This window comes from Amphibalanus amphitrite, unplaced genomic scaffold, assembly GCF_019059575.1.
Source record: "Amphibalanus amphitrite isolate SeventyFive unplaced genomic scaffold, NRLGWU_Aamphi_draft 000062F_arrow, whole genome shotgun sequence".
Lineage (NCBI taxonomy): Eukaryota > Metazoa > Arthropoda > Thecostraca > Balanomorpha > Balanidae > Amphibalanus > Amphibalanus amphitrite.
Window position 1 is genome coordinate 545602 of NW_024881558.1, and position 20860 is coordinate 566461.

Consider the following 20860-nt stretch of genomic DNA (forward strand, 5'->3'; position numbering starts at 1 on the left):
GCCAAAAGAATATGTGATAGTTGATAGTTAGGTAGTTTCAGCTCACCAAATGGTCCATTGAGTCAGCTAACTCATAAACAATGGAGAAAGCTTGAGGTACAGCACCGTCCAGTGTGGTGACCACACTGGGGAGTTCGCCGGATTGAGGGGCGGTCGCATGTCTTGTGTCATTCCACCTGCTGAGGTCATGCCGTTTGAGGGGCAGAGCGGCGGGATTTTGCGCAGCGGACCCGGGAAACGGATATATCGCCCGGTCACTTTAGCGGGGCCGGTCGACGGAGCTGGCGACCAGACGTAGCAGAGCAGCGACGGGACCCCTGCCACCGCTGCAGTAGTCGCCGACAGCCCATCGGCATTCTGGGCCAGGTCGTAAAAATGTTTCCAGTGTGGGGCGAGGACATGCTCGCAATGCCTGCAGATGGGGTACGTTGGATCTGGTGACGCGGGGGAGGACGAGTTCATCGAGCTACCAAACCGAACGGTGCGTGATGCCATGTTGAAGTAACCGTATTACGAATCAGCTGGGACAGTGACTCATAATCGTCGGTCCCTCTTATCGTGTACGCTAAATCAACGACAGTGCGATCAAACGGAAGGTGACACTGGACACAAACGACACTAGGACGGTGGTTTATGCGTGTTTCCGAGCTACGTTTTAAAAACGGTGGCCGACGCAGCAGGCTCTTCGATGGTGAAATTTAGCACCCTCAAAATGCAGACACGTAGTGGTCGTTCCACCGTCAGAAAGCACCAGAGGAATGCGGTTACCCAGTGGGGGTGTTTCTCTGTCATTCATATAACGTTAGGCCACGACCTACACAACACATATGGACCTCGGCAGATATGACATTGACGCTTGCTATGAAAATATCTGTTTTATTTTATTCGTTTCTTATGTTACCGCTAGCGCCGTAGCACGGGACGGACATTGTGTTCACGCCGTAGGCTGCCGTGTGGATAAGAGGTTCAACAGTAGCTGCGGTACCATGAATATGACCTGTTACTGTACCTGCTCCTCACACCAGCGTCTCACCCTTTCCAGGCATGGCCCGGCTGCTGCGATACACCTGCCACAAGAATCTGGGTAGCGGCGCGCTGCGGCGCGGTCAGCACGAGACCGCGCTGGCCGGCCTGCTGACGGCTGCAGCCATTGATGACTCGGACGTCACACTGTGGTACAAGGTGGGCGTAGCGGCGTACCGGTGCGGCCGCTACCACCAGGCCCGGTCTGCCTTCAAACAGGTGAGTACGGGAGACGGGAACGGTGGGATGGGGTGACGTGTCCGGCTCCGGTGACCTCCACAGTCCAGAAGAGGCACAGGCGAGCGGTGGCGAGACTGAGGGGCAGGGGTGGATTGGAGCCTGTGAGCGGCTTGTAACGATCACGGACCTTAACTCTGAGTTGTGCTTGTCATAAATAAAGGATATGATTACAGGCTGATATTTCATTTGTTGAATATAATCCATAAGCTGTTTACGAAATTACGTCCTTTTCGTAGCGTGCCGCGAGTGTTTTCTTACGCTACCATCGGTCTAATTACTACGTTATCGTCGATCTAATGCAGACGGCCTGGTGCCTGCGCTCCGCCCGCCGATGACCATCCCCCCTACCCTCACCAGGGCCTGGCCTGCAGCCCCGGGCACTGGCCGTGCATGGACAGCCTCGTCTCGGTTCTCTACCTGCTGAACGACTTCGAGGAGTGCGTGCTGCGCCTGAGCGCTGCGTTCCGGCGCGACCCGCAGTACACGCGGGGCCGGGCGCTGGTGGACCTGATGCTGAAGGAACAGCCGTCCCTGCGAGACACCATGAGACCCTTCCTGCCGGACGGGTGGGTGGTGAGAAGGAGCGCAGGATGGCGTTGGGGAGAGGGGTGTTTGGTCGGACTTTTGACCAGGGCTGCGGAGTCGGAGTCGGAGTCGGTCGGAGTCGACAGTTCTGTCCGGAGTCGGAGTCGGAGTCGCCAAAATTATGCCGACCCGACTCCGGAATCGGAGTTAACGCCGCATGGGTCGACGTCATGTACTGCACCTATTTGGTTGACGATACACTAGCGCTCGAAATTAGATTTTGTCGAAAAAAAGGCAATTTTGCTGTATTGGTCGGACGTTTTCAACGAAAGAAGTAGAAGAGGGTGAATACCCCAGAACCTGCCTCTTAATTTTGCGTGCTATTTTTAATACATATTTGCAACGCAAAGTCTTGGAACGCACAAGGGATCGTTTCAGGCAAGATAAAAACATCCCCATTATGAACTTCAATACCATGATATGAATTTTTAAATAGAACCGTCCGGAGTCGGAGTTGGAGTCGGAGTCGGAGTCGATTTTTGAAGCCGGAGTCGGAGTCGGAGTCGGAGTCACCCTAAAATCCATCGACTCCGCGGCCCTGCTTTTGACTGTGGAGAGAGATCGGGCTGGTCATGGACGGTGGCGAGCGGCGTGGTTAGGTAGATACGGGAAAAGGTTATGGGTGCTGAGCTGAGTGGAGCGTTTGGGGCTTTCAGAGAAACGAAGGGGCACGAGTTTATTGTGTGCACTGTGTGACGTGCGTGCAGCACATCGAATGAGCTGTGAATGGAGGGATGCGATGAAGAGGGGCATGAAAGACTGCCGTAACGCTCTAATGGCTCGATCTGGCCAGCTGATAAACCGCACTTTCTTATTCGACGTGTTGGCATCAGAACTATTGGGCTCATATTCATTGATATTCATTGATATTCAGGTGATTTTCTGGCCGCAATTTGCTCACTGTTCTCGCAGTGACTGATCCGCAGTATGACCCCCAACCCAATGCATTCCGCAGTGACTCGACCCTCTCGGGCCGGGAGTACGACCCGGCGGCCGGCGAGCGACTGACCAAGGAGGCGGTGACGCTCCGCAGCCAGCGGCGGGAGCAGCAGCGCCGGCCGCGGCCGCTGGCGCCGCTCAGTCTGAGCCGACCGCCAGCCGCCGCCTCCTGGGAGGAGGTCGGGCGGAGCCTGCTGCACCTCTACAAACACGTCACCGACGGTGGCGCCGCCCTGGTGAGCCCGCAAGGAACTAACTACGTCGGAAAGCTGAGCTTGTTGGCTCGTTACGGGTCGACGTGGTCAATGGTATCGTCATCGATTGAAGCTTATTGGTACCATTTTTTCGCATTAATTTGCGAAATTTTGCCGTTGAATGATGACGACAGGTTTTCTTCATGTAACTCATGCACTACAGTCGCTTCACCTCGGTCCTTGTGCAACTCCTGACTCTCTCCCGTTTGTCGACAGAGCCTGCTGTCACCTGTCGAGCTGGAGCCCACTCTGGCCCGGCTGCAGCGGGGTGAAGCCGCCTCCCCGCCGCCCCCACCCCCGCCCGACGGGGAGCAGCAGGAGACGCGGTCCGGCCGCGCCGCCGGCCGACACGTCACTTTCCGGGACGAGGAGACCGTCCGACGCCGGCTGGATCTGGACGGGACGGGTGGGGGAGAGTCTGGAAATGATAGAGGGACGGTAAATGGGAGTGGTGAAGAGCGTGTGACGTCTCGGAGTGAGAATGTTGGGAAGGACACGATGGTGACAGCGATGGAGGCGGACCCGGGAGCGAAGGGAGGAGAGTCAGGAAACGATAGAGGGACGAACAGTGATCAGAAGGCGGAGAGGAGTAGTGACCAGCGCACGGCCGAACGGGGTGAGCATGTGGGGAAGGAGGCGACAGGCGGCAGCGAGTCTGGGAACGACAGAGGTGCGGAGAATGATCGAACGGCGGAGCCGAGCAGTGACGAACCTTCTGTTGAGGGTGTGGGAAAGGGCATGACGGTGACTGTGCCGGAAGCGATGGAGACAGACCAGGGGGCGGGCGGTGATACGACTCAAATCGGTGATGTCATAACGGCTGTGGCTAAGGTTGGGGATAATGCTGTGACGCCGGCTACTGTTCATACGCCCTCTGAGATTCCGGCCGATGATAAATGTGCCAGTGATTCCAAGGTTCTCGACACCGAGCGGATTGAATCGGAAAAGGACATCTCCGCGGTTAGTAGTGCCGAGCAGCGGGAGAGCAAGTTTGAGCCAATGGACACTGATAGCCCTGCTGAGTGTGGCGCTGCGGTAGAGACGTCCGCCGTTGAAGGCGGTCAGGTGGCGAGCGCCGAGCCTGAGGAGATTAGACCGACGCCAGTGGAAGGTCCTAGGACAGTCGCAACGTCACCCGAACCAGTGCGTTCGGACAACTCGGCAACCGCCTGTGATACTGGAGACGTAAGTGATGATGATGTCAATATGAAAGGGCCGACAGAGGCTTGCCCTGCGGACGTTGATGTATTGAAGAGTGACAAAGAACAGGTTGATCCTAGTGAAGAAAGTAAACGAGACTCAAAAGAGACTGTGGAAGGCGGTGACAGGCCAAAGTTGAAAGAATGTTCAGAGATAAAGCCCGAATCGACAGACTCTGAAATGACATCGAAACAAGCGGGAGGTGATGCCTCTGTTGAGCCGTCTGTGCAGGTACTTGAACAAGAGACAGTGTGTGCTGAGAACGTGACTGAGCCTGACTTTAAAAATAATAGGACCATCCCTACCACTCACGTACCCACTCAATCTGCAGAGGTGAAATATGAGACTACCGGCGGTCCCTCCGCGTCTGAAAAAGACGGCTCGCCAGACGCCGCTCATGAGACGAGTGAGGTGGCTGCAGTGACTGGCCACCAGGGTGATTCACTGAAAGCGAGTGAGCCACCAGTGACTAGGCAGGATGCTGCTGCCGGCTCGGGAGCTGCCGCGGAAACTGATCACCCGTCCCCGGGAGCAGTACCGCATGTGAAGTCGGAGGACGGCGGTTCGGAAACGCCGTCCGCTGACCGGTCGACTCTTGTGTTTAGCACTCCCAGGCCGATACTCTGCGATTATGACGCATCGAGTGATGACTCCACCGCTGAAGCCGCTGAGCTGGTCCGGCCGCCGCCCTCGCCGCCACCGTTACCTCCGCCCCCGCCCCCGCCACCTCCACCAAAGGAAAGTGATGTCAGTCAGAAGCCAGTGTCCGCGTCTCGTGATTCCTCCTCCGGTGCTGCTGAGGTGACAGGCAGCGTCCACTCTCCTCCTCCGTCAGGAGTGAGTTTCGATGAGTCGTGGCACTCAGCGTTCACAGCCACCTCAGCCCTGCGCCGTTCCACCTGCAGTGACCCGGAGGAGGGTGAGATTCGATCCGACAGCGGGTCCGCGGATGAAGACGCCGAGTCGCCAGGGCGGCGAGCATCCCGAGACGATAGCAGGAGTGGAGAACAGTCCCGGTTGGATGTTTCCGTACGAGATATTCCTCTGCCGTCCTCTCCACCGCCACTACCGCCTGAGTCGCCTCCCGCGCCTCCCCCGCCGCCGCCTCCCCCTCCGCCAAAGACGACAACGCGTCGTGTGTCCTCCTACGAAGAGGGCGAGCTAACAGACTCAGATGCTGACTCGGACAGAGGTGATAGATCGCGGAAAGTATCGGAGGAGATGGCAGAAAGCCGAGACAGTTTGACGGCTGATCCCCAGAGAGCTGTCAAATTGGAACTGTCTGACGTGCAGAGAAGCACTGATGCTTCAGGACATGGTAGAGGTGTGGGTGGAGATGGCCTTGCGACGTCAACACATTCAAAACCATCATTAGCTATCCCTAAATCAGACGAAGGCAAGCCTGATCCATCGGCTACCGTAGTGAAGTCCTCGGTAGATAGGCCGCGCCGCTCCGGACTTCTGGCCAAGCTGAAGAGTTTCAGGATTGGGCGCGACTCGAAAGACGGTCGACGCGTGCTTAGTCCCGGACCGGACCAGGCTGGCAGCCCGAGCGGTCAGCGAGTGACCACTCCAGAGTCTCCACTGCTTAGCAGTCCAGCAGGCGAGCTAAGCCGCAGTCCGGCTGCTCAGTCCGTTGGCAGTCCAGTATCTCAATCCGTCGCCAGTCCGGCAGCTCAGTCCGTCGCCAGCCCAGCCATTCATAAAGAAGTGGAGAGCTCTGTGTGTTTTGCTGACGCCAGCTCCGCCTCCGAGAGGACTGCTAAAGACTATCTTCTTGGTGCTGGTGGGGATGGTACAATGGGCAGTGAAATTGGCACTGAGGTAGAGCCCCCAGGCGTGAAAGATAAACCTCCTGTAATCAACCCCCAGGCGGGTAAAACAGAAGAAGTGCAGACTGGCTGTGGGGTTTCCGCTATACAGCCTGTCAGACGTGTTCTGCCCCGCCGGAGGGCACGATCTCTGAAGGAGGCCATATCCGTCCCCAAAACTGGAAAAGAAGTGAAAGCTAGTGATATTGCTGCGGCGAAGAATGCGAATTGCGTCGTTCGTATCGCAGCTGATGAAAGAAGGGCTGCTGAAAAGGCGCTGCACTCGAATACCAAGCTCTCTATCAAGGAGTTGTTTTCGAAATCGAATCAAGAAGAACGAAAACATGACCTTAGCGTTGCACTGTTTGTGAAACAAGACCAAGATCAGAAGCCTGCCCCTAGCCCACTCTTATCTGAAACTGATGCTCAGAAAGCACAAGCCCATGAAGTTGATAGTTCGGAAGCACAAGTCGCCGAAAATGTTCTGAAAGCGGAAGTCCCCGAAGGGGATACTCCGAAAGTGCAAGTCCCCGAGGCTTATAGTCCGAAGGCGCAAGTATCCGTAGCTCTTAGTCCTAAGACGCCAGTCTCCGAAGCTCATAGTCCTAAGATTCAAGTCTCCGAAGCTGATAGTCCTAAGACGCAAGCCACCGAAGGTGATGCTCTCCAAGCACAAGCCCCCGAAACCGATGCTCCCAAGATGCAAGCACCCGAAGCTGATGCTCCCAAGATGCAAGTACCCGAGGCTGATTTCTCCAAAGAAGCTGATGCTCCGCAAGCACTCGAGGCTGATGCTCCTAAAGAACAGGTTCCCAAAACGGATAGTCCGAAAGAACATTTCCCTGAAGCTGATGACCCGAAAGTGGAAAAATCCGAAACTCATGATCCAAAACCTGAAGCGCAAACCGAAAGTGTCGCTGATGAAACTCATCCTGAAAATGACTCCGAACAGCCACGTGAGCATTTAGATGCCGAAGTTGTAGATAGCTTAAACACGAATGACAAACCCGCTCCGATGGATACGGACCGTCCAGTAGAGGTCAGAGGCGATGGCGCTGAAGCAGAGAAACAATCGCCCACTTCCCCACAGGATGAAGGTGATGATTCTGTGCAGATGTCCCCCGAAACCGGACCGAGTCAAGACGACGTTGCTCAGTCTTTAGAGTCATCTGTGTACGAGGAGGAGAATCCGCTTCCGCTTGGCGTTAACGAGGGCGTACTCTCGGAGGAGAAAATGGTGGAAAGATCACCTGGTATGGACGCGGAGCATACTAAGCAACAGAAAGAGGAGGCGAGTACAGCGATAGACCAAGACGTAGACATGAGCGTGGATTGCGCAGATCAGGAAACGAGCTTGGGTGAAATAGATGATCCGGGGTCTGAAGTAAAAGATAAAGAGCAGCAAGATCAGGAACCGGGGCGCAAGGATAATGCCACCGTGGACAAAGCTGATGATAAAGTGGAAGAGAATAAAATGGATGATGACGACGATGGCACTCCTCAAAGTGAACACCGTGAAGCACCTGATGACGCCAACCTGAAACACCAGGCTGATCAGGATAAGAATGGATGTGGGGACTCGGTGGAAGAACGCAACCCTAGTGATGAGAGCGCAGCGGAAGAACGCCAGCCCAGTGAAGAAGCGGCAGACAAACCGCAAACTGACGTGAAAACAACCATTTCTAGTGACAAGGAAGATGGTGAGCATCGCGGTACCAGCGGGGAGTCAGGCGATGACTGTACTGCCGCCGAGAGTGGCGACCAGGAAAAACGACAAGTGTCTGCCGAAAGCGAGCATCGTGCTGAGAGCGAGAAGAGGGCCGATTCAGCTGAGGATAGACGCGGTACATCCACGGAGGAGGGGGAGAGGGACGCACGGGGCAGTGAGGAATCCTCAGGTGAGGAGAGAGGCGCGGAGTCGGCCCGCGTGGATCAGCCGGATCCTACTGACGACAGTTGCGCCGGCGCGGAGACGGCCGGCTCCGCTCAGGCGTCCGACACAGGCGCCGAGTCGGAGCCAGCCGCTCCCGCCGCCGGCCGACGACGGGGCGGCAAGCGCAAACGCAACATTCTCGACTCACTGAAGATGTGGCCGCGTAATGACCCGGCAGAGAAGCGGCGGAGTAAGCGCTCACGCACGGCTGGAGGTTTGCGCTACGAGGAGCCAGCTGGGGGAGATGAGGTCGCCAACCACCGCGAGACATTCTCGGCGCTGATTCCTGCCGCTCTGCGCTACGACCGCTCCTCGATGAAGATTGGCGAGGCCTCTCCGCGAAGGAAGGCTGCTGATCTGGCCGGGGACGGTGGTGACCAGCCGGTACCACTCTCTGAGGATGAGCGTGACGCCGTGCTGGCCTGGGTGGCGTCGCACGCAGAGAACGGCGGCGCAGTGCGCCTGCTCTGGGCGTACCTGGACATGCTGGAGACACTCAGGGACCGCCGCTGGCCGTCCGGCCTCGCTGAGCTGTTCACTGAGCTGTATGAGTTGGCGCGGCCTCACACCACCCGGCCAGAACCGTTCGAGTTGGAGGTGACGGCCGACTCGGCGCCGGCTCTGCGCCGACAGGTGCTGCTGGCGCTGCTGTACGCAGAACTGCGCGTCGACTGTAGTCTGGCCGATGGCGCCGGCGCTGAGGGCCTTCAGCTGGCAGAGGAGGAGCTGTCCTGGCTGGGATTCCTCGTACACCGTGAGGATGTGTTGGAGAAGAAACAACCCGCCACGCTGCTCCGTTTCGGCTGGTGCTCCAGCAAGCTGTGCCGACTGCAGGGTGATGCACCGCTGGCCATGGCGCAACTGCGCGAGCTGGAACAGTGGTACGAGCGAACCCCGGCCGAGCGACGACCCACCGTCCGTCTGGCCAACGCTGCCACTGAGCGGCTGATCTCTCAGCAGTCGGTGCAGCGGCAGCTGGCCTCGCTGCAGCGCGTGCACGACCTGGGCAGTCTGCAGCGGCTGTACGACCAGCAGCGGCTCGAGGACGTAGTAGACGTGCTGGCCGACACGTTCGGCGGCTCCGGCTCGGCGGTGAAGCTGCCGCAGCCGACAGCTGGCGGCGAGCCGCTGCCGCACCGCAGCCGTCAGCTGCTGATGATGGTGGACGCGCTGCAGCGACTGGAGCGGCCGCGCGGCGAGCTGGCCGCCTACGCCGAGTCGTGTCTGCACGAGGCGCTCCAGTCGTACCTGGCGCTGGACGAGCCGGCCGAGCGGGCGTGCTGGGCGGACGCGCTGCTCGGGGTGCTGGCCGCCCTGCAGGCCTGTCTGGAGCGCGGTGATGACTGGATGGAGACGTTGGAGCCGCCGCGCCGCTGCCGCCTGACTGAGAATCTCCTCCACCTCACCGTTCACCAGCTGAACTGCGCTGACGCGATCATTCTGCCTCTGGAGACGGTGACGCCGTGGCTGCTGCTGCACCACGCTATCGCCACTGCCGAGCGCAGTGCGTCTGGCTCTGGCCCTACCGGCGGTGGCCGGCCGCGGACTATGCCGGCCGCCCTGCGGTTCCTCGTGGAGGCACACGAGGCGCTGGGCGCCCGCTCGTGGTGCTGCACGGACGGCGGTGCGCTGCTGTTGCGTAGTGTCGACCACTTACTGCCGGCTCTGGACGCCGCTGACGACCTGCCGTACGACGAGCAGCTCCGCCGCGAGCTCGAGCAGTGCTTCTTCTGCCTGTACGGCCACCCGGAGAGGCGGCGCGCGGCTCGGGATCTGCAGGATCACGGCGTTCCACCAGTGACGCTCACCTGGCCCCGCGCGCAGCTGCTCTACTACTACTTCTGTCCGTGTGAGCTGCCGCGATTTGACTCGTACCGCGACCTGAGCATCTCCGCCGACGATGAGGCGCTGTTCCAGCGCGTCATGGCACTGGTTCCTGAGGAGAGCTCGCCGGACCGACTGTGGCGCGCGCTGGAGGAGTTTGTCACGGCGTCTGAGGAGCAGCGCCCGCCGCCGCCGGCCGTGCTGCCCGCCACCAGCGTCACCAAAAACCTCTACTACCTTGTGGCCGACTTCCGGTTCAAGAACCGCCAGTGGGAGACGATCGCGCCTCAGCTGGAGTCGCTCGAGTTCTATGCGCGCGACCTGTGCATCAACCCGGAGCGGCGCGACTCATGGGCGGCCATGGCGCTAACACGCGCCTCGGAAGTGGGCCGCGAGCTGAACCTGTGCCGCCGGCCCAGCGAGGACGCACCAGAGCTGTGGAGCCGCGTCGAGGCGGCCGTGCGCTGCTATCAACGCGCGCTGGAACTCGATCCGAGCACTCACGACCTGTGGCTCGAGTTCGGGACGTTCTCCTACATGCTCAACTCGCACGCCAACCGGCTGCTCAGACAGGTCAGTTGGCTGACGGTGATCCCTTTTTTTATATTACTGGAACTGTCTGTTGCTCGTTTTGAACGCTGATTTTGTTAAGATAAATCGTACATCTTTGTTTTTTGTGGTTTGGAGATGTTATCCCTTTCCATGAGTCGCTAACTAGCCTGAGAGTTGTGTGTTGTTTCTATTCTCTACGTGAAGGACCTGTTTCCGTTATGGGTGAATATGTAACCACATCATAGCCAACGACCTTCTCTGACCATTTACCCCGCGTCCGCCGCGTCCCAGGAGTCGAGCGGTGACCTGGACCTGGCCACTTTCGGCCGGCTGGAGGCGATCGCCGCGCGGATGGCCGGCCAGGCGGCCGAGTGTTTCCAGCGCGCCGAGGAGGTGGCTGTCGAACAGGCGGCCATGGAGGACGGAGAGTTCTACGACGACCGCTGGCTCCACCACTACATGCTCGGAAAGATCGCCAGCAAAGACGACCAGCCCGTGCAGCGGGTGCTTGCTCACTATCAGAAGGTTAGTGGGCTGTCTATCCATCCTGGTAGACGGTGAATCGGTTTGTTCCCTTAGCTTTTCGGATTCTTTCTATACTCCGGCCGGGATATCCCGAGTCGCCCAAAGAAAGTATATCTCACTCACGAGAGTTTGATTATTGATCACAACTGACTGGCACGCTAAGAGGAACATTTACCGCCCGTCTCCGTTCCTAATAATTATGTAACTGGTTATCAGCAGTAGGGGTACCCATTTTTCCCGATTTTGGAAATTTGTGGGTGGGGGTGGTTTTTCCCATTATTTCGCGGCTTGTGATTCCAATGATGCCAAAAATATTGAAATCAAAGGTGGTTTAGGGGTCGCGAATTGAGATTGAAATTTGCGTATTTACCTAGAAATATGCCTATTTTACGCTGATAATAAATCACACTAAAGGCAAAGTTTTTGTTTTGAAAGTCGGGTTGAGGGGTCATTGAGCGCTCCTTTTTCATCCAGATCGATGTGCTCCATCACGTGGTTCCGGTTAAATGCTTTACTAGCGATTATTACGATGTCGATATTGTAACATTTGGTGAAACCGGGAATCCCGGCGACCAACAACAGGAGCAAACATCCCGGCCCGGGATGTTTTGCTCCTGTTGTTGGTATCATTCTGGTCAGCGTGTAATCATTTTTGATATCTTCTGCCTCTTGAAGGTCATGAGTTGTAATGGTGGCCTTTGATGACCTGTGACGTCAAATTAAAATGTGACCTTTCAGTTGCCACTCTCAGTTCATGACAGGCTCTTTGTGTCCGTGCAAATAAGCTCAGGATACATCTCACAGATCATGGCTCCGAATGGACCTCAAATCATGTAATTAGAAAACGATCAAACCATTTTGACCGTATGCTTCCACAAGAAACGCAGTCCTGATCGCTCACGGCTACGATGTAATAGACCTCTGAGACAGAGTAGGGTAAATCTGGGTGTTCTACCCAAAAATATCAACTTCTAATCCGAAAACATAAACTTCAAAGCGTCGATTCTTTCCACGCCCACCAACCATGTACGTACTATTCCATTTCTTCAGTGGGGACAGATACACACCGTTCTTGTGGAAGAGTTTCCGATACAACTGCAGATCATTTACGAGTTCATATTCGACCACACGCGACTAGCCATGCGCTGATACGTGCATGGTTGATATGTGACGAAGACCTTTCACAGCTTCTTGCACAGATCACTTGTGATCTCAGGTACCTATTTGGCGTCTGAGTCTGAAGAACCTAATGTAGCAGGATATTTTCATCCTGCATGGGCCGTATGGTGGTACATACCAGGACGCATCATATAAGGGAGTGTGCGTGCCAATGCCAGGAGTCAGTAAACGGTTCTGCCTCGGAGTTGGCTGAGCCGTCTAGACTTTGGCACCTTCCTAATTTTCAGCTTTAAGCAATGGCATTCGTCGACTTCAGTTCAGCATCTGCTGAGGGCTTGGACTGAGCCTGTAGAGTGCAGTGTGCAGTGTAAGGTCCGTTATCTTGCAAGGATACTGCTGGCAGCGGCCGTCACCAGGCACCATGGCTCCATAACATGATATCTGCACCCGTCTCAAGTCATCAGCTGGTATAGGAGTGGCACATGCCCAGAACTGGAGTCACGAGCAGTCGTGCACGCGTTCGGCCAGGCCAGTGCTGTCCGTCATCAGCAAAATTGCAAACATATTTCTTTCATAATGGGGTGAGGATGGAGTTTCGGTGTTACCGTCCTTGGTGTGCTTGGCCAGCTTCCTTTCCATATGCACAAACGCACATGCTGTGTGCGGGTTTGGGTGTTTGTGGGGCAGGGGCAAAGCTACACTCATACAGCAGCCACCCGACGGTGGTGTGAAGCTTGCGCCCCTCCCTCAGCTGTCTCTGCAACTCCGGGACTCGGGGAGTTCGGCTAGCGAATTGGCAAAGGTCATCAGACGTGCATACCGGCATAGCTGAGTGCTGCTTTTATGTCGGTATAGATATACAGATTACAGAAGCAATTGATAACTTGTTTATCTGCCATATTTCCGTTAAAATACGGCATGCGAGTTGTATCGTCACATACCGTAACGGTTTTTAATGCCACTCAAACCCAGATTGTATCGATAGGTCAATGTTCATGTCCTGGGGATCGGTCATTGCCTTTGCTGAATGAGACGACTCATTGAAAATTAGGTGGTCCCAATGAGAAAGCTTCGATCGCTGATTTTGACCCTCCTGACTACATAGCCATTCGTTCTAAGAGTTGCGGTCTTTAGCTACTAATGACGGTCTAAGCCAGAGTGAGTGTAAATGAGCATATGCTGTTCATTGACCAAAATGATATTTTTGGTGCTCTCTTTTACCGCTGCACGTCGAATATACAACTAAAGCAATGTTGCACGGTGTCTAACAGTCATTAATACCACTGCAACACATTGGCTTTGCATATTTATAGTCGTTCAAATAAAATCATTTTTCCACTAAAATTAAAACTCCAATGCAAGCTCGCGACCCATAAAAGTGGTCTAATATCATTATTTCTGTCACTGCTATAGATCCAGAACAGAGCAAATAATGATGAAATCGATCCCAACCTGTTGGCATGGTAACCTTGTCCCAACATAAAACAATGTTAATTTGGTCGATTTTCTGCTTAAAATTAACATGTTCATTTTGAATTCGTGACCCCCAAAAATCGTTTGGCTTCGTTATTTTTGGCACAGATGGAATCAGAATAGGCCAAATAATGGGAAAATTGACCCCAACCTCTTGGCATGGTAATCTTGTTTCAAAATTAAATAGCATTAATTTTGTCTATTTTTCGCTAAAATTGGCATTTTCATTTTGAATTCGCGACCCCTAGAAATCGTTTGATTTCGGTATTTTTGGCACAGGTGGAATCAGAATAGACCAAATAATGGGAAAATCCACCCCCACCTAAAATTTGGAAAATTGACCCAAAAATGGGTACCCCTAATCAGCAGTAATCTAACCACCCACCTGTCTTTGCCGCGAGCGCCCGGCTAACCAAACCAGTCTGGATGTCCCAAAAACCAACACATCATCCTCACATGTTCGTCGCCAGGCTCAGGAGCTGCTGCGCGACGCCGAGTGTCCGCGGAAGATCAACTATCAGTCGCCGCCGCACCAGGCGCTCGAGGCGCTCGAGGTGTACTACCGCACACACGCCACCGTGCTCAAGTACCTGCTGCAACACGAGCAGCAGGCCCTGGACGGGGAGGTGCGGCGCGCCATCGTCTGGCACCTGGACGCCATGGAGCAGAGCGCGCTGCCGATGTGAGTTAAACGCCGCATGAATAACCTCCGCTGTTAGTTCGACATCCCATGTAATTATATTCGCTAATTCTCACTCGGAACTCGTGAGTAGGATGATTGGTCTGTGATAAACTGCAGGTTTTTTCTGCAGTTGCTCCTAGCCTTTGCCTGTGTTATTTGATTGTTCATGGTTTTCAGTGTTGTGTCCTTTCGTTGTGTGGGACTGACGAGTATTTCGCCCACAGAAAGCCGCAGAATGAGCGTGAGGGAGAGCTGAAGCGGAAGCGCGACCCGTCCTGCTCCGAAGACCCGGTGGAGGTGAAGCGACTCAAACTGGACGAGGCAGCGGCCACCTGCGCGGTAAGAACTAAGAACCAGCCCCACGACGTGCGGTGACAGACGGGTTCAGAAAGATCAGGTGTGTGACCTAGCCTATCACCAAATTTTAGCTTCCAGAATTGTATTTCTGTTAACCTAGCCGACCTATTGCATTTTTTGCGATGCTTTGTGTAAGTTTTGTTGTATTTAATTTGAATGATGATAGGCCCGTTTTCCTGTACTAACTAAGTTTTTTAGATAAGTTGCGGGCTGTTTCCTATACGAAATATCGAGTCAAGGCTGTGACCGGTACCTGAGTGAGGGCGGGTAATTCCCGTTCATAAGCAAGCGTCCACCTCCCCTCGGCAGGTAACGCTCTCGCACAAGATCCTGGCGTCGGCGGTATCTGAGGCGCGGGCGCGACTGTCGGGACTCGAGCCACCCAGTGAGCAGGAGGGCCTGGGAGCCGCGTCCGCGACCCCAGCACCGGCATCGACCGAGGAGCGTGCGCCGACGGTAGCTGAGGGGACCGAACAGCGTCCATCGCCGGCGGCTGAGGGAGCCGCTCCGGTGTCTGCTTCTACCTCTCAATCAGCGTCGACTCCGACAACGGTAGTGACGGCGTCGGGAGCTGCACCGTCGGCGGCACCGGCAGCTGCGGCATCGTCGACGGCGGCGGAGGCCGTCTCTGACGATGACGTGGTCCTGCTCAGCGACGACAGTCGCCCAGCAGCCCCGGCGGCCCCGGCGGCGAAGGAGGAGGAGCCCGACCCCGGCCACAGGCGGCTGGTGGCCCGCTGCGTGGAGGCGCTGCACCATGTCATCAAACGGTTCCCTGAGCACTACAAGTCTGTCTACAGACTGGCGCACTACTATTATACCAGCAAAACCAACCGGTCAGTCTCGTCTGGATAGCTTTACTATGGTCTTATGGGACTCACGGATTCGTGTGTAGTGTGCATGCAACGCTAAGGTCACCTTTGTCGTGAACTATGTTTTTTGGGGGAGGGGTAGACCCTTTCGGTCTGACGAAACCATTCCAGGGCCGGAAAGATGATAGGAATTAGGGGGAGACATTGGCCTGGGCGAGCACCCTGGTGAGTGCCAGGGCTGATCCCGTCCAGAGGACAGGCCAACCAGCCCCCTAGCACTTACCGCACCCGGCTACGGGCGTGCTCTTAACGGACATTCCCGCATGGGATAAAGTTGCCCGTCCAGCCTGGAGGTTGAGGCGTGGAGAAGGATTTGACTGTCCTGAGGATGAAATTGACGGAACGGTGTGTGTACGTACTATGTTTGCTTGAATCTGCGCTTATTTGAGAATAACTCCATATCGTGGAGGGAAAGTAAAAGTGGAAGCGAGGAAAGTCGCAGGTCCTTTGAAAGGGGCCTCTTTCCATGGACAGCTTCAACTTCAACTATATTTGGGCGTGAAGTACCTATGCTTACCTAGATAGCAAGGATCATTTGAAGGGTAGAAGACAAGGAACGGAACAGAAACAGACGCTTTGGATAGAGCTCTGTCCGATGTGAATTTATTTACGACAACCGTTGCCCGTTGTAGCATAATTTTGCCTTGACTGTGAACATTACCAGTTGTGTCAGACGTCGGTCACGTGATGGGCCTCTCTTTTGACCCGGCAGACATCTGGACTGGGCACGTGACCTGCTGCTCGGCTGTGCCGACTGGCAGACTAAGAGCCACATGCCCACGTTTGGCCTGTTCGCCGAGAGAAAACCCAACAACTTCTTCCATGTGAGTCACTGAGACTGATTATTGGCAGCGCTCTGTGTAATGGCTATGATGTGTGACTGGCAGGGGCGTTTGGTATTTGGTTTTGATTGACTCGAAATATGGACGGTTCAATTCTGTTTAGTGTAGGTCCAGCTAAGCTATGACACCCAGGTCGTACCGAAAGTCTTCATTGTTTGTTTTAAAATTGCCTCGAGTCCTTGACCACATGTAAAATTAATTTTCTGCATACTCAGGGAAATGCTAGATATCGACTGTTTTGTCTGACAGAGCGGGCTCTGACCAGCACTTCTCCCTCCCAGTGAGCTCAGCCGCCCAATCTAGATATCTATGATCAGGATCACACTCCAGTGATCATAAACTCAACAACAACCAGCCCCCTTCCGATTGTGTAAGCTTGCCCCCCCCCCCCCCCACCCCCCACCCCCACCCATTTTCCGCAGGGCATCTGGCGTATTCCGATCGAGGACATTGACCGGCCGGGAAGTTTCGCCGCGCACATGTACCGCTCCGTGTCGCTGCTGGCCGACGTGCTGCGCGCCGCGGACGATTTCCGCACGCTGCTGCAGCTCTCCGACTGGCTCCGGCCCATGCCGGACGATGACAAGTACGTGTAGGAGGTTGGGGTGCTGTGGGTGGCTGGGGGCTGCGGGAGACTTAAGGCCGATGGTGGGCATTGGGTCTGCCTGGTGCTGGGTGGTACGGAAGTTCTTCCGTTGTTTGTTCCTGGTGTCTCTCCGTGGTTAATGGTGATGTTCGTCTGTGGTAAGGTAGTGGTGGCCGGCTGGTTAGTTAGTGCATGCCTTGCCGTGCTTATTGTTGGTTGAGTGTCCCTTATTTACTGAGCATTGAATTCTTTAGTTGCAACTAATAAAGTGCTATATAAAAAAGATACTATTGAGCACACCCCGCAGTTGCACATCCCTTCTCTCACCTTTACCCGCCCTGCCCCGGGTGTGCGTCGCCAAGTCGGCACCCACTGATCCTCACTGCTGTCTCACAGGAAGTACCTGCGGGACGCGGAGCGCGAGCAGCTGGCCGGCCACGCGTTCAACATGGGCCTGCAGTGTGCGCGCGCCACCTTCCGGCGACTGTTCAAAGCTCAGTCTCCCGTGTCGGGCACCAGGCGGCTCTACTTCCTGCTAGGCCTCTATGAGACCCATGCAGGGATGCGGCCGCGGCGGAGACCTAAGATCGCGCGACTTCTGGAGGAGACGTACAAATTGTTCAGGGGCGGCAAGGTATGATCTAATAAAATATTATGGTTGGAGTTGACTTGGGAAGGGTGGAATGCACTGTCTAGTCTTTTAGCTGATATTTTGTATTTCGGAGACATATTGTTGCCATGTTGTTTTGAAAGATAGCTCTTGAGATGTCATTTAATCTAAGGTAATGTAATGATGTCACCATTTTATGTTATCAGGATATCCTTTATTCTGTTCCCATGTTTGCAGGTTGAGTCGGAGCCGCCGCTGCTGCAGCAGGCCATTTCTTACTGCCGCTCCCAAGTGAACGCCATTCAGCAGGCCAAGATGCAGGTAGGTCAGGAAGTACTGGCGCGTGCACTGCATGACCACTGCAGGGGCTAGGCTAGGGACATGCGCTGTCCTCGCGGTTTATGCTGCTCCAGCGAGAATTCGCGTTACTGATCCCACAAATATTGACGGTTCTTGGTCGCTAGGGTGCGTCAGCTTGAAGGCAATTGTGTCGTTTTGCAAACTTCCTGCCTGATGATCCGATGATTGATGTGATGGCGGTCCGGTCTGTACTGATCCCACAGTCCCAAGTACTGACCACTAGTCTGCTCTGACATTCCGCCCTTCCGTCTGCCGGCAGGGCGCTCCCGGCGGGCCGGCGCCGATGGCCCGCGGCTCCGGCGGCGTGACTCGCGGCACGGGCCGCCGTGGCCGACCGCCCCTCTCCGGCAGCCGTGGCCGCGGCCGTCCGCCGGGCTCTGCCACCGCCGTCACCGGCGGCCGGCTGCCGTCCATGCAGGACCAGCTACGGCAGCTGCAGGCGGCGGTGGAGGCCGAGCGGCTGCGGCAGCTGCAGCAGGTGTGGGCCGATCAGCTGGGCAGCCGAGCCACCTCCGTCCAGGCGGACGTGGAGGCCAACTACCGGCGACTCCTGCAGCTGCAGCGGGCCGGACAGCCGGCGAGCGAACAGAGCAAACCCGCGCAGACGCCGGCCAAACCGGCCCAGACACCAGCCATACCAGCTCAGGTGACAGTGGAACCCGTACAGACAGTACCCAAGTCGACGGCAGAAGCGCTTACGAAACCACCGTCACAGACGGTACCCCAGCCGGCGGTATCGACAGCTACCAAACCAGCGACTTCGACATCCAAGCCACCAGCGCCAGCGGCTAAGCAGCCGGTCTCAGCTCCAGCTCCTATGCCGGCCCGGTCGGCTCCGGAGACTACGGCGGCCAGTCGGACGTTAGCTCAGGCAGCCTCCGGTGGTGCTGACTTGTCCGTGCTGGCGGCCCTCTCTCACGCCGGTCTCACTATTACCACTGTGAGTCAGGAGAGTCCCCCGCCTTCCGTCACCCCCGCGCAGTCGCGACCCACCCCGCCGCCGCCGCAGCAGGCCGCGAAACCACGCTTTTCAGACGCGTTTAGATCGGAGGAGGTTAGTCAGACGGCAACGGTTCCAGTGCCGGCGCGATCACAGCCTCAGACAACAGCGGCGCCGACGCGGCCACAGCCGTCCCAGCCGCAGACAACCAAGCCACAGCCGCCGCAGACGACCAAGCCACAGCCGCAGCAGACGGCCAAGCCGCAGCCTCAGGCGACACCCAAGCCTCAGCCTCAGGCGACATCCAAACCACAGGCGACAACTAAGCCCCAGTCGCAGCCGACATCTAAGCCCCAGCCGCAGGCAATATCGAAGTCTCAGTCGACATCCAAGCCGCTGCCACAGGCCTCAGCCAAGCCTCGGTTCTCTGACGCGTTCCGGGGGACGGAGAACGGTCAGCCGTCGGCGGCCGCGCTGCCGGCCCTGCCCAAGTCGCTCACGGTGAAGGAGGTATCGGTACCGGCCTCGTCGGCATCTGTCGCGGCGTCGGCAGTGGCGTCGGCGGCCACCGGTCGCACCTCCGATTCGGTTAGGGTTTCGGTATCGCCGGTGCCGCCAAAGGACGGACGGGCCGCGGCTGAGACTCTGCGAGCTGTGAAGGCGACTCCGGGGATGACCATCACTCCGACTAGTGGAGGTAGTAGGACGACCCCTCCGACCAGCGAGACGAGACCGTCGACCAAGGATGGGTCTATCTCTGTGGCGACAGTGACACCGACCAAGCCGTCAGCCAGCGCGGCGGCGGTCTCGAAGACGCCGGAGAAGGCGGCGGCTCCGTCGGAACGTCTTCCGTCGGAGGTATCTGTCAGTGTGTCGGCCGGCGGCGGTTCCGTCAGCATCACCCCTCTGTCGACCTCCCGGCCGGCTGTCACCACGGCCGCGGAGACTCCGAGCGTGTCTCTGACTCCAGCGGTGCCGCGGCCCCAGCCGAGACCGGTCGCCAGGGATCGACCCCGTCCGCGGCCGACCGCTACTGCCACCGCGCTGCTGCGCCAGTACCGGAGCCGGCCGCCGCCGCCGCCGCTGCCGCGCCTTCCCAGCGGGATGACGGTGACGCCTAGCCGTGCTCCGGCGCCGGCGCTGCCGTCTCACATCTCCATCACACCGGTGTCGGCGGCGCCGCGGCCGGCCCCCATCCCGGCCGAGCTGGCCCGCGCGGCCGCCGGCGGACTCTCCATCACCCCAGTGGTGCCGCCGGTTCGGCTGGTGTCCAGACCGCGGCTGGCGGCTCCCTCCGGCGCGCCGCGGCCGCCCCCGCCGCCTCGCCAGTCCTCCCAGCGGCCGGCGCGACAGCCGGCCGTCCGACAGCCGGTGGTGGCGCTACAGAAACTACCGCCGAGCGTTCTGCCGTCGCGGCCGGCCGGTGCCCCCACCCAGCGGGCCGGCAACCAGCGGCCGGTGGCCGGCTCGGCCCGGCCCGCACACTCATCAGCCGGTCCTCAGCGGCCTATGGCGGGCGCCGCTCGCCCCGCGCACTCGTCATCAGCCGGCTGGTCGCAGCGGGCTCCGCCGGCCACGGCTGCGGCTCCGGCGCGTAACCGGCCGTCGTTCTCTGCGGGTCTGCCGCGCCAGAGGCCGGCGGTGGATATGGGACAACTACCGGCCTCTATCTCAGTCACCCCTGTAGTGGTACCGGCCCAGCCGGCCAAGCCGAAACAGTCAGGAGGTAGTGATGATGACGTGATCTGTATCGACTGATCTCCAGAGATTTCCATCCGTGACAGGGGTCAGCGTGACTGCCAATCGTGCTGTGAACTGTTTTCCTAGTCCTTTTGTTAGCCTCGTTTGTGTACCGTTGTATTTAAAAATGTGAGGTCGTGGAAAAGTAAATTTTGGAAACATTTGGAGCCTGGAGGGTCTGCCAATAGCAGACAATGCCTACATGTTCAGCTGGAGCGAATTGACCCAGTTGCTTCTTATCAAATTCCAATCGTCTTTATTGTTCTCCAATGCCCAGTCAAGCCACAGGACACATGACTGCAGGCTGCGCCTTGTGAAATGTTTTGTATCTTGTAATATGCTTTGTAATAAAATACTCAATTATTGTTGATATTTTGATGAGATTGTTGCAGA

At 56.9% G+C, this 20860-nt stretch overlaps 1 protein-coding gene across 1 annotated transcript; it reads left to right on the plus strand.

Annotated features, from left to right (window-relative positions):
• The first annotated feature begins 1044 nt into the window (after positions 1-1044).
• Positions 1045-20832, plus strand: LOC122378630 (calcineurin-binding protein cabin-1-like). The gene is made up of 16 exons (XM_043359882.1): positions 1045-1242; positions 1621-1829; positions 2804-3023; positions 3258-3447; positions 5077-5215; positions 6753-7008; positions 7209-10382; positions 10653-10886; positions 13949-14160; positions 14385-14499; positions 14827-15353; positions 16102-16213; positions 16654-16817; positions 17214-17451; positions 17665-17748; positions 18047-20832. Exons 1-16 carry the CDS (start codon positions 1045-1047, stop codon positions 20483-20485), a joined length of 8511 nt encoding a protein of 2836 aa, XP_043215817.1. The 3' UTR covers positions 20486-20832.
• Positions 20833-20860: the final 28 nt, after the last annotated feature.

What these genes read in the sequence shown, in the direction of transcription:
- LOC122378630 (XM_043359882.1), top strand. Translation starts at nt 1,045, where the DNA reads ATGGCCCGGCTGCTGCGATACACCTGCCACAAGAATCTGGGTAGCGGC. An exon ending in CCCGGTCTGCCTTCAAACAG is followed by an intron (nt 1,243 to 1,620) that starts GTGAGTACGGGA and finishes TACCCTCACCAG; the next exon opens with GGCCTGGCCTGCAGCCCCGG. An exon ending in CCAACCGGCTGCTCAGACAG is followed by an intron (nt 10,383 to 10,652) that starts GTCAGTTGGCTG and finishes GCCGCGTCCCAG; the next exon opens with GAGTCGAGCGGTGACCTGGA.